The following is a 20,320-nucleotide window of genomic DNA, read 5'->3' on the forward strand; positions in this document are numbered from 1 at the left end:
TCTCAACCCCATGTTTCTCCTCTAATATTTGATGATCATTATCTTCTACAAACATCTCTAAAGGTACAAAAGTAGGCATAGGGTCACGCTCATGATCTGCAAAGAACTGAATCTCTCCTTCGCTAACTAATTCTAGATAGTCAATTACTTTTTTACACTGGATGGGATCTCTAAGGGGAACTAGGCCCTTCTCTATGGTGTAGTCAGAATCGAATGCATAGACTAATTTAGGTTTCGAACCATAATATTCCTCAAATTTAGCTATTATTCGTTCTAAAGTCATGTTTTTCACTGTGTCTTTTACTTCTTCATGATTAAAACCATTATAAAACAATTCACCATTATCTTCCCTTCGTTCCCATAAACCCCACCAATTGAAAATAAATGTAACCAAAGTATCCGACATGCTGCACAAATAACACAAACAACAAGAAAACAACTTAGGGAGCTACATTCATGCTTCATCTTAAAAAAAAATCGAAGAAAAAACAAAAAAAGAAATCGAAAATCATACTATTCCACCGCCCTTGCATGCTCTGAAAAAAGGCATTCAACCATTGGAATTTAGCCGTAACTTACCTATTTCGTGTTTAGCGTCTTCGTATGATCGATTGTTGTCAACAAATGGGGTGGAAATCACCTTCTCCTTCTTTCCTGCCGCTTGAAGTTTTCGAATGTGAAGAACAGTTTCGAATGTGAAGAAAACTCTTCACATTCTGCCTTCATATCTAAACGCGCGCATTTCGTTGGTGAATTAAAAAAAAAAAAAAAAAAAAACAAATTTTCAACGTCGTCAGCCCACCGTTAGTGCGTGGATTTATTTGCATATTTTTCATGTACTATAGGGGAGGTATTTGCACCAAAGTCGAGTGTGGGGGGGTAAACGCTCTAGGGGGGTCTACTATAGGGACTAATCTGCACCTTTTCCCTTCAAAAAATAGATGAGAGAGGAGAGAGAATGTTTTAAGATTTTAATCTTTAAATAAATATAATATTTACATTTAAAATCAAATATTTACATAAAATATATCAAATTAAAGTTCTTATCATGATCTTTAGTTTGATATCCATATTAAATTTCTTATAATTAGTCGAATTTCATAATGAGTAAAATTTTGGAATAGCCAAAATGGATCATAAAACACAAATTATGGCAACTCATTGAAAAAACATAAATTTTGGGCATTTTTATAGCTTTGGGACGTTTTTGCCCTTAATTGGGCGGACTGGGTAGGGTCAGGAGCGCGGGTCGCGTGCCGGGTAGGATCAGGCACGCGGGTCGGGTTAGGCACTTATGGCACTATTAGTGCCATAAGTGCCAACGAATTTTTTTTTTACTCCCCCTGCCCTGTCTACCCCCCCAGACCCCCGACCCCACCCACCCCCAAGCCAAAAACAAAAAACAATTTACTCCCCCTAGATAAAAATAAATCAAATTTTACTTTTGTTATTTTATTTTATGGCACTAATAGTGCCATAAGTGCCAACGAAAATCCAAAATAAAATAAAGTAAAATGGTCTTTTTAGCACTTATGGCACTATTAGTGTCATAAGTGCCAAACATGCAGAACAAATATGGAAATAACAGCATCATCTAAACCCTAAATGGAAGGGGGAGTAAAAAAAATTTCGTTGGCACTTATGGCACTAATAGTGTCATAAGTGCCTAACCCGACCCGCGTGCCTGATCCTACCCGGCACGCGACCTGCGCTCCTGACCCTACCCAGTCCGCCCAATTAGGGGTATATTAGGCATATTGCCTAATTAATGGTCATAATTTGTGTTTTTTCAATTAGTGGCCTAATATTGTGTTTGCATGTTCAATGTGGCCATTTGACACCATTGTTTCTTTCGTAATTTTAGAAAGAAATAAAACAAAAAAAAGATAAAGAAAAAGAAAAAGGGAAAAAATATAATCCATAAATAAATCTTTAATTTTATTATAACTACAAAATTACCACTTAATTTTAAAATTGATTTGAAATTGATTTCCAATTGAAAATTGACTTTTTAATATAGTATAAATATAAATGGGTAAATAAAAAATAAGATTGAATTCTATACATTTATATATATAAATGGGTAAATAAAAAATATAGGATTGAATGGAAGGCTAGTATTTATCTTGATTTTGCGTGATGACAAAGGCTTTATTTTTATAAATCACATAATAATATTTGTAGGGTTTAGATTCGTCAATCTCAAAAGATTATATAGGGTTTAATCTAATCGCAGACATTTCAGTTGGATCGACTCTTCTCTCTATTTTCGTCGACGTCAATGGCGTTTAATGGCAACGCCTTTGCGCCATTAGAAGTTGACGACGTCGAAAATCTACTAGCTCACGTTTCGACCGTCACCGTCAAATCAGGTGTGCCGCCATCCGCGGTGGATAAACGGAACGATAAGAAGGCGGCCTTCGCTTCATCTCACTCTTCTTCAGTGCCTAATGGTATACTATATTATTCTATGTTCGCTCATTGTTTTCTCAATCACATATATTTTGTATGCAGATTTGAATTTATAACTTCTTCATGAAATTTTTGAAAAATAATAAATTATACTGGTTGTAACTAAACAAATGGGTGCTTCTATTTCTCTAATTGTTTTTGTTGCGTAAAACAAAATGTTTGTTGATAGCTGTACATGGTTTTCATTAATGGGTTTCTTTATGCGACAATTTTTTTTTTATGTGAATTGGTTATAAATTTTGCTCATTTTTATGTTATGTTATCAGGAATTATTAGTTGTTTGCTTTTGAGTTTGATCAGAAAACAACAATGGTTTATATGGTGAAAAAGTTTTCCATCAATTTTCACAATCCTATTTTCTTAAAATCTTTTTCTTGAATCTTGTGAGTTGTGATGTTAGGTGCAACATTCCTTGAGTAATAGGATGGATTAGTTAATAAAAATAATTCAATCTAATCTACCATTTACTTATATGGATTCATTTACTCATATGGATTGATTAATTTCAAACTTATTTGACTAGCATATCCTTCAATTACTCAATCCTAGGTTTTATCAATCTATCTTATACGTCCCTTAAATGTACTCCTAGTCTTATTGTGAATATGTGAATAATTTTTTCTCCAATCATCACTTTTTTTCTTTCTTTCTTTTCCTTTGAAATTTGAATGTTCTTAGGTGTGTTTTCTTTTGTGTTGGGGATTAGTACATTGTTTATTAAGATAAATTGTAGTATCTTTGGATATCTTAAAGCTCTTACATTATTTTACTTAGATTCATATTCAATTGAAATGCTAGGATTGGAGAAATGCTAGATACTATTTTTGTTTGATTAATATCCAATGTTAATATACTAATTATGTATCTTTATCAATTATGAAAAGAAAGTCCTTGGCAATGTTAATGTCCTAGTATTGTTGTGAATAAGGTGATTTTGAATGAAAAGTAAACGCCTCTAATATTTCTAATTTTAATGTACTTGTCTTGTTTGATTTTGAATGTGATCAGAAAAGTTGAGCATTAACAATAGGAAGGGCCAAAATAACAGAAACAGAGTAAACGAGAGGATAAACGACACACGACAAAACAGAAATGGAGGCAATGTGAACAACTGCGTCGGTATCGAGAGGCAGAATAGAGTCAATCCAAATAACAGTCGCAAGCCGGCGGCTTTCAGGTCTAACAACGGCTCGAAGAAAGCAACTAATGGCAACTGTAGTGGCCACGAGGAAGTGATTGAAGAAGAAGAAGGGTGGCAGATTGTTAGGAGGTCTAGGTCTAAGGACTATAAACAAAGTAATGCCAATCAAAGCCGACCTTCAACAGATGTCAATGTTGCTTGTAAGGAAGAAGAGGTTAAGGTGTCCGATGATAAGCAACATCACGAAGAAAATGGTGGTGATGGGGAAAAGCTGAATGGTGGTGTCCAAGTTGCAGATGAAGCAAGGGTTGAAGGGTAACTAGTCTTTTCTTGGTGTTATATTGCTTGATTTACTTTTGGGTTCCTTTTCTTGTTGAAATGTGATTTATAGTGCTGCATTTTTTTTTTTTTTTTTTTATTGTTAGGGATGAAGCTTTAGTTAAGCAAGATAAGGTACTTGTGAAGAAGGAGGAGACTGAGAGATTACAATTGGAAGCAAAAAAATCGGCTGAATTGGAAGCAAAGAAAAAGGAATTGGAAGCAAAGGTAACTTTTTCATTAATTTCGACTGTTTTGACATGCATTTTAACTGCTAATTTTCTCCCATATCAGAAAATGACACTGAAGCAGTATGAAAAGCTTCTTGAGGAGAAGAGGAAGTTTATGGAATATATGAAAACTGAGGAGCGGATAGTCGCACTTGACACAGACTTCAATTCTATGCATGTGATTGCGAAGAAGAATGAAGAAGAAGAAACCAAGCTCGTTAGTTTTCCTACTCATCTCATATTTCATTGAACTCAACTATAATCTCATTATTAATTTATGAACATATTTCAGAACCCTGCTTCTGACCATCACAAGAAGAAAGCCGCAAACAATAAAAACAACAAAATTGTTCTTTCCCAACCACATGCTGGAAGATTTCCTAGACGAAATGGAAATGGCGTTTCCTCCGCTCGTCTAGAAGGTTCCGGAAGCGACCCCAAAGCTGTTAGTGTTCCGCCACCTTCGTTCAAAGATGTTCAACAGTTTCCAGCTCTTGCACTCAATGGAACTACCAAAGGAAAATAATTGTTTTCCTTTTTCTTTTTTCTTTTTTCTTTTTTTGCTTACTAAGAGAAATTTTGTTAGCATATATTGATTTAGTTAATTGTTTTGAGCGTTTATCTAAATGGTTTTTTTGGTGGTTATTGAATTGCTACATACTTGTTGCACTTTTGGTGGTACGCTATCTATATATTATACTAAAGCTACATCTATACGAATCTCTCTTTTTTTTCCACATTTTTTTTTATATTATAGGGTGGGGTTGAAAGATTTTTTTTTCTTTTAACGGGTAAGATGCAATATGAGTATTTTTTGAGACAAAAGATCAAGGATAAGATTAAGCATGTTTGAACACGTAAGAGAATGTTATGATCGCATTAATTAATTTTACTAAAATCCTCTAACTGAGATGCTGTCACACCTGAACGAGCAACACGTCTACATTCATATTCGAAATCCGAATCCACATTAGTCTGTCTCTACCTATCTCTTTCTCATTATAACCTTTAGCTTTCACCGAGAGCCATTGCTCATCACCTCTGTTAAGTGTTAATCGTTATCCTCCAAAGTCAGTTTCCTTACCTGCTCTCTTAAATTCGATTCTTCCTATTTTAATTATATGACGGATCGGAGAAAAACTATGAAAATGAAATGGATTATGATGGCACCAAGATTCAGGCCATTATTTTCTTGCATTATCCATGTAGGTGTTTGGTTCCTATTTTATTTGCAAATTGTATTAGTTTAACGGAACAGAAAATAGTTTGTTTGTTATTTTGGTACGTTCCATTAAAAATTATTCATTTTAATAAGTAATACTAATAATTTATTCTCAAAAAAATGTGTGAGGTTCATCACTTTTATTTGATTTATATTTTCTTTTTAATTTTTGTGTTGAAAATAAGTGACCCATAAATAGCAGGACGGAAGAAATACTGCTCTTCACGTAAAAACAAAATTCTACGTGTCATACTAATTTCTTGATGTTGAATAATTTTAAGATAGTCGACCTCTTCATTCTGGATATCCCATATCCTGATGTTACAAATATTGATGCAGACGTATCAGCAGAATCCCCTATTCATGACTTCATAATGTGCTCATATTTCAAATGATTCCTACTTTATTTTACTCTTATACACCTTTCTTTCTCCAATTCTATGCCGCTTTAGAAAAAATAGGAATTTTAATAAAATAATTAAGGGATAATTGCGTGAAAATACACAAACTTTGCCAAAAATCCATATTTGACGCGAAGTTATGATTTTACATTTTAATACACCAATTTTTGTTGTTGTCCAAATTTGACACGACTTAATTCTTAAAAATTCAAAAAACAATCCCTTTTTGTAAATAATTACACAAAGACCCACTTATGTTATTATTTGGGACATTTAAACCAAAACAAGATATTTCCTTATGATGTTTTCTTTTAATATTTGATCCGCGCCTAAAATGGTTTAAAAGAAAACATCATAAGGAAATATCTTGTTTTGGTTTAAATGTCCCAAATAATAACATAAGTGGGTCTTTGTGTAATTATTTACAAAAAGGGATTGTTTTTTGAATTTTTAAGAATTAAGTTGTGTCAAATTTGGACAACAACGAAAGTTGGTGTATTAAAAAGTAAAATCCTAACTTCGCGTCAAATATGAATTTTTGGCAAAGTTTGTGTATTTAGATGCAATTTTCCCAATAATTAACTGTATTATAAGTGAAATAAAAGGTCATTTTTATGGTTGTATTAAAGTATATTAACGGTTTCACCACCTTTTATGAAATTTTGTAAATTAATTTTATTAAAAATAAAAAAGATATGAATTGAAAGACGGATTGAAATGGCAAAATGACCAAGAGAATAATAGCACTCCCTTTGTTCTATTATTGTTGTCCCAAAGTTTTAGGCACGTGAACTAAAAAGAAAATATAAATTAATTAAAAAATAATAAGATTCACATTTTTTAAAGTAGGGTTGATTAATTGCCCCTAAATACACAAAGTTTCACCAAATTCTTGAATTGTACATCACTTTTAAGATTTCTCCAGTACATCACATTTACTTATTTTATGATTTTTCCAACGATGAGTTTTTCCCCTAACGTGAAATTGATGTGGCAGCCGAAATTGGAACATGGACTCTTCAGACGCAAAATAAAATATCATTGTTTTATCAAAATCTAACCTTATTTTTGTTCGATTTTTCCTCAATCGACTGAACATTTCATAATTCCTAATTTCTCTCTCGTCTTGTTCTTGCTTCTTCAACTATTTTTCCCCAATTTACATAGCATTACGACACCATTAATGGAGGGCGTGATGGAAGACATGTATGGACTTTTTAGGGTTTATGATTAGCAATATTTAAGGTTGTTATATTTGTTTAATTTTTCCCAATCTAGTGATCGAGACTTTACCCACGTCCAAATTTCGAGGATGGATGGGAGAGGGGGCTTGGGAATGGGAATGGTGGGATTTTCATCGGGCTAGTCCTTCTCTAACAACGAGAGAGAAATTAGGAATTATGAAAATGAGATATAGAAAGTATGAAAATGAGATAATTCAAAATGATAATTGAGACAAGACTAGTCACAAATGGAAAATGGAGTAATAACTAATGATAATTAATGTGCTTGGGAAAAATGTTACTTCTAAGACACAGCCGCAGACCTATACGTATGAAGAGTAATTAATGTGATTGGAGTACTTTTTTTAGAGTAATACTCCGTACTAAATAGTCACACCGTGGCCATCATAATTTATTTAAATAAAAAATAATTTAATTTATTTAATTTATTTTTTAAAAGAAAAATAAGATTTAGTTATTTTATCATATTTTCTACATTGTAGTTATATTTTTTTACAATTTTTTGGTAACTTTTTTTTATTAAAAAACAAATTAAAAATAAAAAATGCAAAAAAGTTAAAAAAAAAAGAGTACAATGTAGAGAATATAATAAAATAACTAAATTTTATTTTTATTTAAAAAAATAAATTAAATAAATCAATATTTTTCTTATTATACTAGTTTGTGGATGATCACAATGTGGCTGACATAGATTTATTGTTTTTTTAGGCGGATGAAATCATGAAAGTAACATACGCCCTAATTTTATGTTACTTATACCGCTTGCCAAATATCCACACATATATAGCATATTAAATTTTATGTTACTTATACCTTTTTGCCAAATAACAACACCTATATTGCATATTAACAAATTCATATTATTTCCTTCCTAAAAAAAAACAAATTCATTTTATTTCCGTATAAAAAAAAACAAATTCATATTTATATAGACCAGGACACCAACACATTAATACTTACTATTTGACACCAATGTCACATCAAAATATTTAATTTTTCTTATCCTTCTCGAAACCGTAATAACCATCAGCAGCTACTCGTTGATAGCACCACCTAAACTCACACATAATTTTTCTTTATTGAAAATTGATCGGTAGTGATTTTTTTTTTTTTTAAATAGTGATTCGATCCCTCAATTTATTTGTTAGAGATGAAATATATCAACTAAGCTATAATTTGCTTTCAGTGATAGACTCATCTATTAATATACATCTATTTACGTTATTTAGGGAGAATTGCATATAATAATTCTACTTTTACTCATTTTTTGAGTTAACAACGTTTTTTTCAAATCCTATAAAAAAACATTATATCCATAATCTGTGTAATTTATAATATCAGGCTATTTTTGTCTTTTTTTTTATTAAATTAAAGTTGACAATTATCGAAAAAATACATACATATATATACGTTTAGGATTTTTTGGATTCGAACCCTGGATACGTTCAACACAATTAACGCTGAACGTTAAACAAACGAACGCATGAGATTTGGTCTCTGTTCTTTGAATATATATGGTTCTCTATTGAACTTCCTCCTATATATAGTGATGCTAAACAACCATATTATAAATACCTATAAATTAGTTAAATAAAAAATTAATTAATTTAAATAAAAAATTTCTCTATTAAGCTAATTTGTGGGTAGCTACATCGTGATCGTATAGATTTATTGTACTCCTCATTTAAGAGACACATCATTCTTAATTTTATCTAATTTTGAGTAATGTGTAAATGCTCCGTTTCAATAATAACGTCCCAAAAAAAATGGAGCGCACAAATTAAGAAAATATAGATAAAAATACGAAAAAGATGAAGTAAGTGAACAGAAAAATAGAGGGAATAATGAAAAGTAAGAGATATATAGTAAAGGAGAAAAGATATAGAAAGAATATATAAAGTAAATTCTTTTTTTATTAACATACTCCCTCCGTCCCATAAAAATGTGCATAGTATGAGACGGCACATGTTTTAAGAAATCGTGTAAAGTATAATATGAATGGAGAAATGGTCTCATATTTGATTATGATGTTTAATTGGAAAATTATTAGTATTATAAATAGATTATGTATATTTTTATGAAACGAACGAAAAAAAAATAATTTATACATATTTTTATAGGATGGAAGAACTATTATAAATGAACGTTTAAAAAAAATTTGGGACGTGGTTATAGGAAGGGGGTGGAAGTAGTGTAATAACACCAAATTCCCGCTCCCCAAATCAACTGCAAGTCTGCAATGCCAATTGATCAAGTCTCAACTCTAGCTCCCTTCTTCCTCGTGCGAACACGTGGGGCACACGTGCCAGATAATTCCTAAAGAGCTCCACGTGGCCCAATCAAATCCTTACACTTGACCATGCGATATCAGGGTGGAACAATCAAATGGATATGCTTGATGCTCCAACCACTACAATCAACCCTACTTAAAACCGCGCGACTCGACTCGCATACACTCAGTATATCCTTTTCCACCATCAAAATATTTCTCCATTTCTTCTTTTCCCTATTTTCATGTTTGGTTTTTCCAGAATATTCCCACTAAATTCCCCGCCTTAATCCCCATTTATTATGCCAAACCGCTAGCTTTTTTCTCACCATTCAACATTCCCCAATTCCATTTCTCTACAATCATAAGCAAAAAAGAAAAAAAAAAACTGAAAGCTGTGGAATTAAATTAAATGTATAGTTTGACGAGAATGAAGAGAGTGACTGACCCGTTGGGTGATAAGGTAAAGGCGCGGATCGTCGGCTTCAGCAGCGGCAGCGAGTACAGCGCCCACGCCGACGATGACGTCACCTCCCCAAGCCTCTCCGAGCTCTTCTTCGGCTTCGGCGGCGGCGGCGATTCGTCGCCGGAGAATTGCGACTCGGATTCCGAAAGCGATTCCTCATCGCGCGAGTCGTGCTGCCGGAATGCCGATCTGATCAAACCGATCGTGCTGGATCGGACGGACGAGTTTAGGAACGTGCTCACGGCTCACGTGATGAATGCGGTGCAGATTTACTCCTCCTGCTTGAGATCGGATAATTATAAGCAGGTATTGCGGAGGAATGTGATGGCGTTTTTGAGGAATTGCGGCTACAATGCGGCGGTATGCAAGGCGAAGTGGCCGAGCTCCGGCGGACTCACCGCCGGAAGCTACGAATTTATCGATGTTCTGACGGTGGATCCGTCGTCGCCGGCGCCGGTGCGGTACTTCGTCGACCTCGACTTCGCTGCGGAGTTCGAGATCGCGCGGCCGACGGCCGCCTACGAGCGGCTGCTGCAGCTGCTGCCTAGGGTTTTCGTCGGAAAAATCGACGATCTGAGGCGGATTTTGAAGGCGGTGAGCGACGCAGCGAAGCGGTCGTTGAAGAGCAGGGGGCTCCACCTGCCGCCGTGGAGGAAGCACCGCTTCATGCAGAACAAATGGCTCGGTCCGTACCGGCGGACCACCAACGTCGTTACGGTGTCGAAATCGTCGGTCGAGACCGGCTATGGCGTTAAGTGCCGCGCCGTTGGATTTGACGCCGTCGGAGACGGTGGTCGTCTAATGATTCCCGCGGCAGCCCGTACGAGATGATTGTAGTGGAATATTAATATAATATTCGTGTATTTTTTTAGATTAAAAAATTATATATATTTGTTTTTTTCGGGAGTAATATTGTCGTGTAGTATTAAAATTGCTCGAAATTTATTTTGTTTAGCATTTATCCTTATGATAAATCGATAGTGTACGCGGCAAATGCACTTCGTGTATGTGACGGCGCCAATTAGCTTTAGCCCACGTGCAAAGGTGTATATTGTGGATAGACCGTTGATCGCTATCGCGGAGATCTTATGATTTGAATCAAACGGCCCGTGTTTTTTCAAATTTTCTTCGATTTTGGATTCGTTAAATTCCTAAGGCAGTAAATTGCACGGATGCCCTCTGCTTTTGTTGGCTTCAAATATTTTGATGAATTTTTAATTTGGGGTGGGGGGGTTAGGTCATATTTAAATACAAACAAAAATACTCATGACACAAGATATAACAAAGTTACCCTAGGATAAAATTATATCTTCATTCTTATTGAAATCGAGTGAGTAATGGCACTGTAAATTTTGAAATGCTTTAATGTAGACTTGGGCTTATAGAAATATTATAAAAAATTAAAATTAATGAGTTGAGTAAATCTTATCACCTCTTCAATATATCTTAACCTCATAATGTCGAGATAACGTTAGTACAACAACTTTATTTTGGTTGTCGAAAAGTACAATCAACTTTGGCTAAAGCACTTTTTATTAAAACAAAAACCCCGATAGTACTTCTTTTATAGTACTTGAATGAATATTAAAATGTTCATGTTGGAGTAAAATTATAAATGTGGGGACAACAATAGTGACGTGGCAGATTGAGGTGATATTGATATGCACAGTTGAATTGGCTTTTGATGTCATGTATGATAATATGAAAAGGATAGTGGTAAATGGCCATAATTATGGCTGCCATAATAGGTTAAATTAGTAATTTTTTATTTATTTAATTATTTTTAATCAATGATTTATTATCTTACAATATTACCCCTACATATATTCTAGTATTTCCTTAATAATCAAATATTACTTCCTTATATATACTCTCTCCGTGTCTGGAGCTGCTCTGGCGATAAGAGCCCAGGACCCGATGGCTTTAACTTTTCATTCTGGAGATCGGCGTGGCCTTTAGTTAAGGAAGATATTCTCCAGGTCTTGAAGGAATTCCACGCGAACGGTAAATTTCCTAAAGGAGGTAATGCTTCCTTCATCGTTTTAATACCGAAGAAAGAAGGGGCTGGTACGTTGAACAAATTTCGCCCAATCTCACTCATTACCAGCTTGTATAAAATCATTGCCAAAATCTTAGCTGGGAGACTGAAGAAGGTGATGGGGTCGATCATTTCGGATAATCAAAGCGCTTTTGTCAAAGGTCGGTTCATTCTCGATGGGGCGGTCATTTTGAATGAGGCTGTTGTTGAGGCAAAAAAGAAGCGACGGAGCTGGATCTTCTTTAAGATCGACTTTGTCAAAGCTTTCGATTCAGTGCAATGGGACTTCTTGGATACCTTACTCGACAGAATGAACTTCGATGGAATTTGGAGGAAATGGATTCAAGGGTGTCTACAGTCAGTCACGGCAAGTGTCCTTGTTAACGGGTCATCAACGGGAGATTTCAAAATGGAGAGAGGTTTGAGATAGGGCGACCCGATGTCTCCCTTCCTGTTCCTCATTGTCGCGAAAGGGCTGAATGCGCTCGTTGAGAGAGCAGTGGAAAGACAGTTAATGTTTCCAGTTAAGATTGGTAAGGATGAAGTGCCGATTTCACACCTCCAGTACGCGGATGACACTATCTTTATCTTGGAGGCTGATGAGCGTAATGTGGAATCACTGAAAAGTCTGTTGCTTCTCTTTCATTTTGTCTCGGGTCTTGCTGTGAATTTCGAGAAGAGCAGCCTGTTGACGGTGGGCGTGGATGTGACAGTTGAGAGGAGCTGGGCTTCGTTCCTCCATTGCAAGATTGGTTCCTTCCCTTGTCTTTACTTGGGAACCAAAGTCGGAGGCCGAAGCAATGGTATTAGTGAGTGGAAGTTCTTGGTGGATAAAGTCTCAAACAAAATTGCAAGCTGGAAGAAAAGACCTCTCTCTTTGGCAGGACGGATCACTCTTGTTAAAGCGGTGCTTCAATCGATTTCGGTTTATCAACTGGCCTTCGCTTTCATTCCCAAGACAGTGATCAAGAATCTCAATTCCTTGTTCTCCAAATTTCTGTGGGGTGGAGGCTCTCAGTCGGGGAGCATCACCTGGTTTAAATGGAGCTCGTTGTGTTCTAACAAGAAAACAGGAGGCCTTGGGTTTCGGGATGTGGAATGGTTCAATCATGTTCTGTTAATTAAATGGCTTTGGAGATTTTTGGTGGAAGGGGGAGCTTTGTGGGCAAGAGTGATCAAATCTCTTTTTGGGGAGCTTGTTTGGGGCGAAGAGGGGGAATGCTCGGTGGTGGGAAGAGGAGGGCAGATGGGGTGGTGGGCGAAAATTGTGGAGAAAGGAGGAGGGAGGGGCGATAGATGGTTCATTGATAACCTTCAACACCGGCTCGAGGATGGGATGAGTACAATGTTCTGGGAGGATGTATGGGCTGTTAACAAACCTCTCAAGTTCGTGTTCCCAAGATTGTATAATTTGTGTTCGAATAAGAAAGGCCTGGTCGGAGAGAGTGGGTTTTGGGAAGGAGATGTGTGGGTGTGGTCGGTGAATTGGAGGAGGGAGTTGAGGGAGCGGGAGACAGGACATGTGGAGGAACTTTTGAGGCTTGTTTCTGCTTTTGTCCCTTGTACAGGTTCAACTGATGGATGGAGTTGGAGGGCAACAACAGACGGTTACTTCTCAACAAAGTCGGCTTATGATTTGGTGGCGGCAACCAGAGAGGTGCAACAAACTCAACCGGCGGAGATGGCTAAGGTGTGGGAGGCTCCAACGCCGCATAAAGCCAAGGTGGCGGCTTGGAGATGTCTTAGAAATCGATTGGCAACCTGTGACAATTTGAGAAGACGACAAATTCAGATCAGCTGGGAGGAGAGATGGTGCAACGCCTGCGTAGCTGGAGAGGAGACGACGGAACATCTGATTCTTCACTGCCCGAAAGCTGCGGCGGTGTGGGACCAAATTTTCCAATGGTTACACATCAAAACGGCAAGTCCTAGAGGTACTCTTTATCATTTCACTTCATTCATCTCTGTTGCCAAAAGGAAGAAAGGAAGGAGATTGCTCAATGCGTTGTGGGTGGGAACGGTTTGGACGTTATGAGAAAAAAGAAACGAGAGTCGTTTTCAGGGAAAGACCTGGGATATTGAGAGACTTGTTTTACAGATTAAGGGTAGACTTTGGAGTTGGAATGAGGTTTACAAAGTTTTGGAGTTGGGAATTCCTTTCACCTTGTGGTGTTCAAAGAGTTTCAATCTTTCCTTCTTGTTTTGATTGGCATCCCTGGTGCCTTGCTTTGCCTCTCAATAAAATTTTATTTTACTGATCAAAAAAAATATATATACTCCCTCCGTCTCACAAAAACATGAACAAAGGGAAATGCACGGGTTTTAAGAAATGTTAGTTGAGAGTTAAAGTAAGTCAAAAATGGGTCACACTTTAAAAGGTGTTGTGAGAGTAATGAATTAATTAAGGAAAAGTAGTGGTGGGCCATGATGTACTAAAATTGAAAGGTTCATGTTTTTGTGAGACACCCCAAAATGGAAAAACGTTAATGTTTTTATGAGACGGAGGGAGTATTAAACTAATTATACTATGTTTGACTAATTAATTATTACTCGCCCCGTCCACGAAAGAACTTCCTATCTTTCCTTTTTGGGACGTCCACAAAAGAACTTCCTACCTATTTTTGGACTATATCCCACCACTTATAATCCTCTCACTTTTCACTTTTCACAACTCCCAATATTAATTATAACACATTTTTACCACTCTCAATACACTCAACTACCTTTTATCCACTCTCAATACACTCAACAATATTTTTTCTTAAAATCCGTGCCACTCCCTCCTAGGAAGTTCTTTCATGGACGGAGGGAGTACTTACTATATATAGATTGATTTATTTTCGAATTCAATTCACATATCATTGTGAGTTTTGTAATGGATTCAATTTGAATATCAATTTAAATGTTATGTGTAATTCGAATTAAAATAACATCACCATAGCCATCCCATCACCCTTAATCTTTTATGTTTTTTTCACTATACAATTAAAATCAAGATATATTTGAAATTGCTTTTTATTTAATTTATAAAATTAATAAGTCAGTAACAATATTTGAGTCACTTACATATTTTGATCTATATATTTTTTTTATATAAAATTTATAAAATAAAATTCAAGAATCATGAACATGGGGGTTTAGTTCAAAATTTCCAACTTTTTTTTTTCAAAAACTTGGAATATGTGATAACAGTGTTTAGAAGATATATAGTTTTAATCGACAAAGATAAAAGTATAATAAGAGTGTGATAGAGAAAATTTATTAAAAAAGAGTGTAATGGATAAGTGTATGTAATTTCACATGTATAAAATTATTTATATATTTATTTATTAAATTGCGGGCTTTATTAATAAAATGAAAAAAAGAAAAAAACTAGTCCATCCGTCCATAATTTAAAGCCCCACTTTGGTGTGGGGCACGAAGACTAAGAAAGCTGAAAAATGTGATGTAGATGAAATATAAGGGTAGTTGATTAAAGTGATAAAGATGTTGTTAATGGGTCCACTAGTGATAAAGTGTAATAAATATAGAATATAAAAATGATAAAGGTATTTTAAGGTGTGTCTATTAGAGGCAAATGGTAGTAAATATAAGAAAAGAAGAAGAGTAAAAAAGTAAATATGACTTTAATTTGTGGACAAAAATTTAAGAGCAAGTAGGGCTTTAAATTGTGGACGGATGGAGTATTTCTTTTCTATTTATGATTAAATGTAACAAGTAGGTAAGATTAGGGATGTCAATCGGGCCAGCCCACCGGGTTTTCGGGCTAGCCCTATCGGGTTCCGGGTTAGTCGGGTGCGGGCTAATCGGGTTGGAGATTTTTTCGGGTTGTAAATCTTCAACCCTAACCCTAAACTTTCGGGTTTCGGGCTAGCCCATCGGGCTAATCAGGTTAAAGGCGTAAAAATAAAATTATCATTTGTATTTTATTATTCCTAATGGTCTAATGTATAATGTATAAAATATACATATATATTAAAGATATAAATTATATAGCAAAGCATGAAATGCAAAAATATAAGATATTCAAGATTACATAAACAAAATTATATTAAAATGAGATAGTAAAATTTAACATGTATCAATGCACTAGAATCAATCTGGATTATTACTGAATAATTAGTGGATTTGCCATGCACGTCTCATTGGCAGAAAAAAAAAATTGGTATCACTTTAAAAATGAGACACTAATAATTAATTTCTAACTAATGAGATACTAATAATCAATTTCTACAAAAAATTTCACTTTTTTTAATGAGATTGCACACACACACATACATATATATTCTAACTAATTAATTTCACTTTTTTTAATTAGGCTACATATATATATTTAAGCAAATACCATATATCTAAGCATAGCAGGAGTTGTAACTGGATGCATCAGTCACAATTCCGTCAGCCCACCGGGCCAGCCCATCGGGTTTTCGGGCTAGCCCTATCGGGTTCCGGGTTAGTCGGGTGCGGGCTAATCGGGCTGGAGGTTTTTTCGGGTTACGATTTTTCAACCCTAACCCTCTAATTTTGTCGGGTTATTCGGGTCGGCCCACGGGTTTCGGGCTGCATTGACATCCCTAGGTAAGATGGTAAAGAGTTAGGTTAATATTTGATACTCCCTCCGTCCCATTAAGCATGACACACTTCTTTTAGGTACGGGAATTAAGAAATTGATATTTTGTGTGTTAAGTGTGGTAAGTGAAAAAGTGAAAATGTGAATAAAGAGTATTTTTTTTGCTATTTTTAGAAACGTGTCATGCTTCGTGGGACAGACCAAAAAGGAAACTGTGTCATGCTTCGTGGGACGGAGGGAGTAGGTCTTAAAATCAATTCATTTTTAATATTTTTTCTTATTTTTTTATTTCTATTTTCTTATTTTGTATCTTCAATTTATTTTATTAAATATTCGTCGAATATAATTATTTTTATTTTTGTTTTCTTATGGTGTATGTATGTGATAGATATAAGTGTTTTTTTTAATCTCTTATTTTAATTTGAAATCATATTATTTTATTAAATAATTTTTATATATCGGCTCAAATTAAATTTTATCCGTTCAATTCAAATATACTAATTTCTCATAAAAAGTTTTGATTTTTTTCTTATTTTTCATTTCTATTTTTTTGTTTTGTATCTTCAATTTATTTAATTTAATTTTCATAGAATATACTTTTTTTTCTATTTTCTTAATTATGTCATGTGTATGTAATACATATACATGTTTGTTTTATTCTACCAATTATTTATCCATATCGACACAATTCAAACTCCAAATCCATATATATATATATATATATATATATATATATATATATATATATATATATAGGGGAGGGCTAAAATAAAAACACTTCTTAAAATATAAAATATAAACAATTTTCAGCTCTTAGATCATCAAGATCTACGGTTGATTCGTAACTTTGTTGGATGAATTCGTGGTCCTGGGTTAGAATCCCAAGGGTAGCAAAAAATTATTTTTCACAATTCGTAACCATGTTTGATGAATTCGTAATCATGTTGGATAAAATTCGTACATTAAAAAACGTTTATATTTATATTTTAAGAAGTGTTTTTACCATAGCCCTCCCCATATATATATATATATATATATATATATATATATATATATATATATGTATGTAATAAAAAATAATTGATTGATCATTTACGTACATCATGGAATGTGTAATGTGTACGTGTATAAAATCTTGCATACAATTATGGAAAGAAGAGTATTAATTGATGATTAAGGAAATAATAATACATCCAAAATAGTTTAAGGATATTTTAGTCATAAACTTTTCTATGTAATTTCAAGGGTATTATGGTAGCCATAATTATGGCTCCATATAATTTCCCATATGAAAATATGAAAATTTTCTGGCACCAGGATTGGACAACTGGACTTAACCAATCAAATACTCCCTCCGTCCTTGAATTCAAGGCCTACATGAAAAAACACGGGTTTTAAGAAAAACAATATTTTTATTAGTTGAGTGGAGAAAGGGACCCACAAAGTGTATTATTTATTAGTTGAGTGCAGAAAAAGTGTATTGTTTATTGAGACCCATCAATTAAAATATGAATAAAACTTACTAAAAATAGATAGGCATTAAGTTGATGGACGGACCAAAAAAAAAGTATACCTTGAATTAGTGGACGAAGAGAGTAATAATAATAATAATAACAATAATAGAAAACCCTCCACTAGAGATATTAAAAACCAACATTCATTCATACTTCATTTTGGGGAAGGGGACAATAAATGTCACGATTTTTATACCTACTCAAATAACTTCATAGAAGATAGCAATACAAATTTTAAGATAAAATTATTAAGTGTATTGATCGACACATATTTTAATAATGATGATTTTTATATAATAGAGAAACGATTTCATCAAAATTTGAAATCTGATACCAAGAGTTGGAATCAATAGCCTGTCAGTTCAGCTTGAAGACCGAGGGTTTTGGCAGTTACTTACTATGAATAACAAAGCTTAGTGCAAGGAGTTTGTGATAGTCAGTTTGAGGTATTGCATCAACATAGAGGTTTTCATTGGTCAGTTTTAGAATACATCAGCCAAAGTTATAAAACAAAAGTAGACTAAACTTTGTTCTACACTTATTCTTTTGAGTATCTTCACTTGATCTTCCGAATCAGTTTCTTCAACACTTCAAACTGCTTCTTCTAAGTTGTTGATAGCTGACTCCTTTTTTTCTCCCCGTGAGAGCTTCATCTTTCGATGCAATCTACTCTGTTTGCTCCTGGGGAGGATTTGTTTACTTTGATAGCTATAGCACCAGCGAAGAGATGGTTGAACTGTGTTTAGTTGTGTACTCTAGTTGATTTCCCTCCGGAAATGACTATACTTCAATCGACTGCCCTTCTCACTTCATCTTTTTCCTCTTTTTGGCATAATCAAAAAGGAGATTTCGTTTGCAGGCCTGGGAAGTGGGGGAGATCTTAGTTGTTTTCATTGTTAATCCCTGATCTACATTTAGATAGGGCGTTTGATGATCAACGATGTAGATGGGAGGTTCATCAGAAGATAGAAGAGATTTCATGCTAAAGGTCCAACAGCTCCAGAGATTTTCTGTACCCGCTGGATAGCTCGTGCAGTCTTCTCTTCGCATCAGAGAGTGGAAACTGCCTATTTGGTTCATATTGCTCTGCTTGTTTTTTGGTTTGTCTGTTTCCAACCATCTAGCCTCCTATGGGTCCTTTAAGCTTGTTGGTTAGGAGATGCCCGCGAACTCTAGGAGTTTACTCTTACTCGGTGAGACCTCACTAGGAAGTGGTGGATCTTCTCACCAGTCAGTATGATATGCCATCTTCATTTGGTAGATTTAGCTGGAAGTGAAGGAGGTAAGCATTAGATATGAAGATTATCGAAAGCACACTCATATATGTCATTTAAGATGATTACTGAGATGTCGATTGTCTGCTTGGTTATATTCCCTTTACAAGGTCACGACAAGAAGGGCATATCCAACCTCGTCTTCAATTTGTCGGGAGGAAGGATATGAGGTAATGGTTTTATACTTTACAGTAATAGGATGCAACCTCTCTATGAGCCTTTACATCTCCAAATTCTCTATTGGTGGTTAGCAAGCCCCACAGTGGGTGGATGTTTGCCTTGAAGGATTTGACTTTGATTAGGCAAGGATATATTTGCTGAACTAAGGAGAATGATAAGTTTGGAAGAATTTGTGTTTGAAGAATACATGGAGCTTTTCGAAAGTAATATGTCTTGGAAGAATTAAGCTTCGGTATTTATAATGTGAGGCTTTGTAGTGCGTGTAGGAAACACTCTGTGAGTGGTGGTAGTTGCGTCAAATTCTTCTTCGTATGATCAGTGATATGTTCACCCCCTGCTTCGTGCGCCATATATCTATATGAATCAATTTCTCCAATACCAGAAGATCTTCAATAACATTAGCTTTCTCAGTGTCAAATTTTGTTTTTATCCTTCCCAATTCCTTCACATGAGTACACTAAACTTTTATAAATTGGCACTCTAGCCATGTTATATTTTGTAGATGATCTTCTAACACTAAATTCAACTTCAATAGCATGAGCGCAATATAGATCATATATATCTTCAATTTTTTCTCATTTCAATCCAATTAGAGAATCATACAAACTTATGCTCTCACCTATAAACAAGAGGGAAATTATCATATCAAATGATACTATTTTCATTAGTTATAGATACTATATAAATTATACTATTAATCTTAACTAATGATATTTGTCATATATATAAATGACATTATTCCTATGGAATAATGTCATTCATATATATGACAAATATCATTAGTTAAGATTAATAATATAATTTAGTATGAGCACAATATAGATCATATATATGTCATTATTTCATAGGAATATATATATATATATATATATATATATATATATATATATGGAGAAGTTCAATAGAGACCAGTATATATTCAAATAATAGAGACCAAATCTCAGCCGTTGATCTTTTCTAATCTAACGATCAACATTCATT

The 20,320-nt window shown here is 34.6% G+C and overlaps 3 protein-coding genes across 3 annotated transcripts; all 3 read left to right on the plus strand.

Moving 5' to 3' along the window:
- Positions 1–2,104: 2,104 nt before the first annotated feature.
- LOC131022923 (RGG repeats nuclear RNA binding protein C-like) lies at positions 2,105–4,877 on the plus strand. Its single transcript, XM_057952465.1, has 5 exons — positions 2,105–2,453; positions 3,481–3,928; positions 4,039–4,159; positions 4,226–4,378; positions 4,454–4,877. The coding sequence occupies exons 1-5, from the start codon at positions 2,282–2,284 to the stop codon at positions 4,685–4,687; spliced, it is 1,128 nt and encodes a 375-aa protein (XP_057808448.1). The 5' UTR covers positions 2,105–2,281; the 3' UTR covers positions 4,688–4,877.
- A 4,174-nt stretch (positions 4,878–9,051) lies between these two features.
- LOC131022929 (uncharacterized) lies at positions 9,052–10,673 on the plus strand. Its single transcript, XM_057952471.1, has one exon. The coding sequence runs from the start codon at positions 9,710–9,712 to the stop codon at positions 10,592–10,594; it is 885 nt and encodes a 294-aa protein (XP_057808454.1). The 5' UTR covers positions 9,052–9,709; the 3' UTR covers positions 10,595–10,673.
- A 1,246-nt stretch (positions 10,674–11,919) lies between these two features.
- LOC131007224 (uncharacterized) lies at positions 11,920–12,231 on the plus strand. Its single transcript, XM_057934380.1, has one exon. It carries the CDS (start codon positions 11,920–11,922, stop codon positions 12,229–12,231), a length of 312 nt encoding a protein of 103 aa, XP_057790363.1.
- The last annotated feature ends 8,089 nt before the right edge of the window (positions 12,232–20,320 follow it).

Source organism: Salvia miltiorrhiza, chromosome 1, assembly GCF_028751815.1.
Source record: "Salvia miltiorrhiza cultivar Shanhuang (shh) chromosome 1, IMPLAD_Smil_shh, whole genome shotgun sequence".
Taxonomy (NCBI): Eukaryota; Viridiplantae; Streptophyta; class Magnoliopsida; order Lamiales; family Lamiaceae; genus Salvia; species Salvia miltiorrhiza.

Bases quoted from the DNA above. Each gene is read 5' to 3' on its own strand.
- LOC131022923 (XM_057952465.1), top strand. From the start codon at position 2,282: ATGGCGTTTAATGGCAACGCCTTTGCGCCATTAGAAGTTGACGACGTC. The intron at 2,454-3,480 runs GTATACTATATT...GAATGTGATCAG, and splicing joins CTCTTCTTCAGTGCCTAATG to AAAAGTTGAGCATTAACAAT. The intron at 4,379-4,453 runs GTTAGTTTTCCT...AACATATTTCAG, and splicing joins AAGAAGAAGAAACCAAGCTC to AACCCTGCTTCTGACCATCA.
- LOC131022929 (XM_057952471.1), top strand. From the start codon at position 9,710: ATGTATAGTTTGACGAGAATGAAGAGAGTGACTGACCCGTTGGGTGAT.
- LOC131007224 (XM_057934380.1), top strand. From the start codon at position 11,920: ATGGGGTCGATCATTTCGGATAATCAAAGCGCTTTTGTCAAAGGTCGG.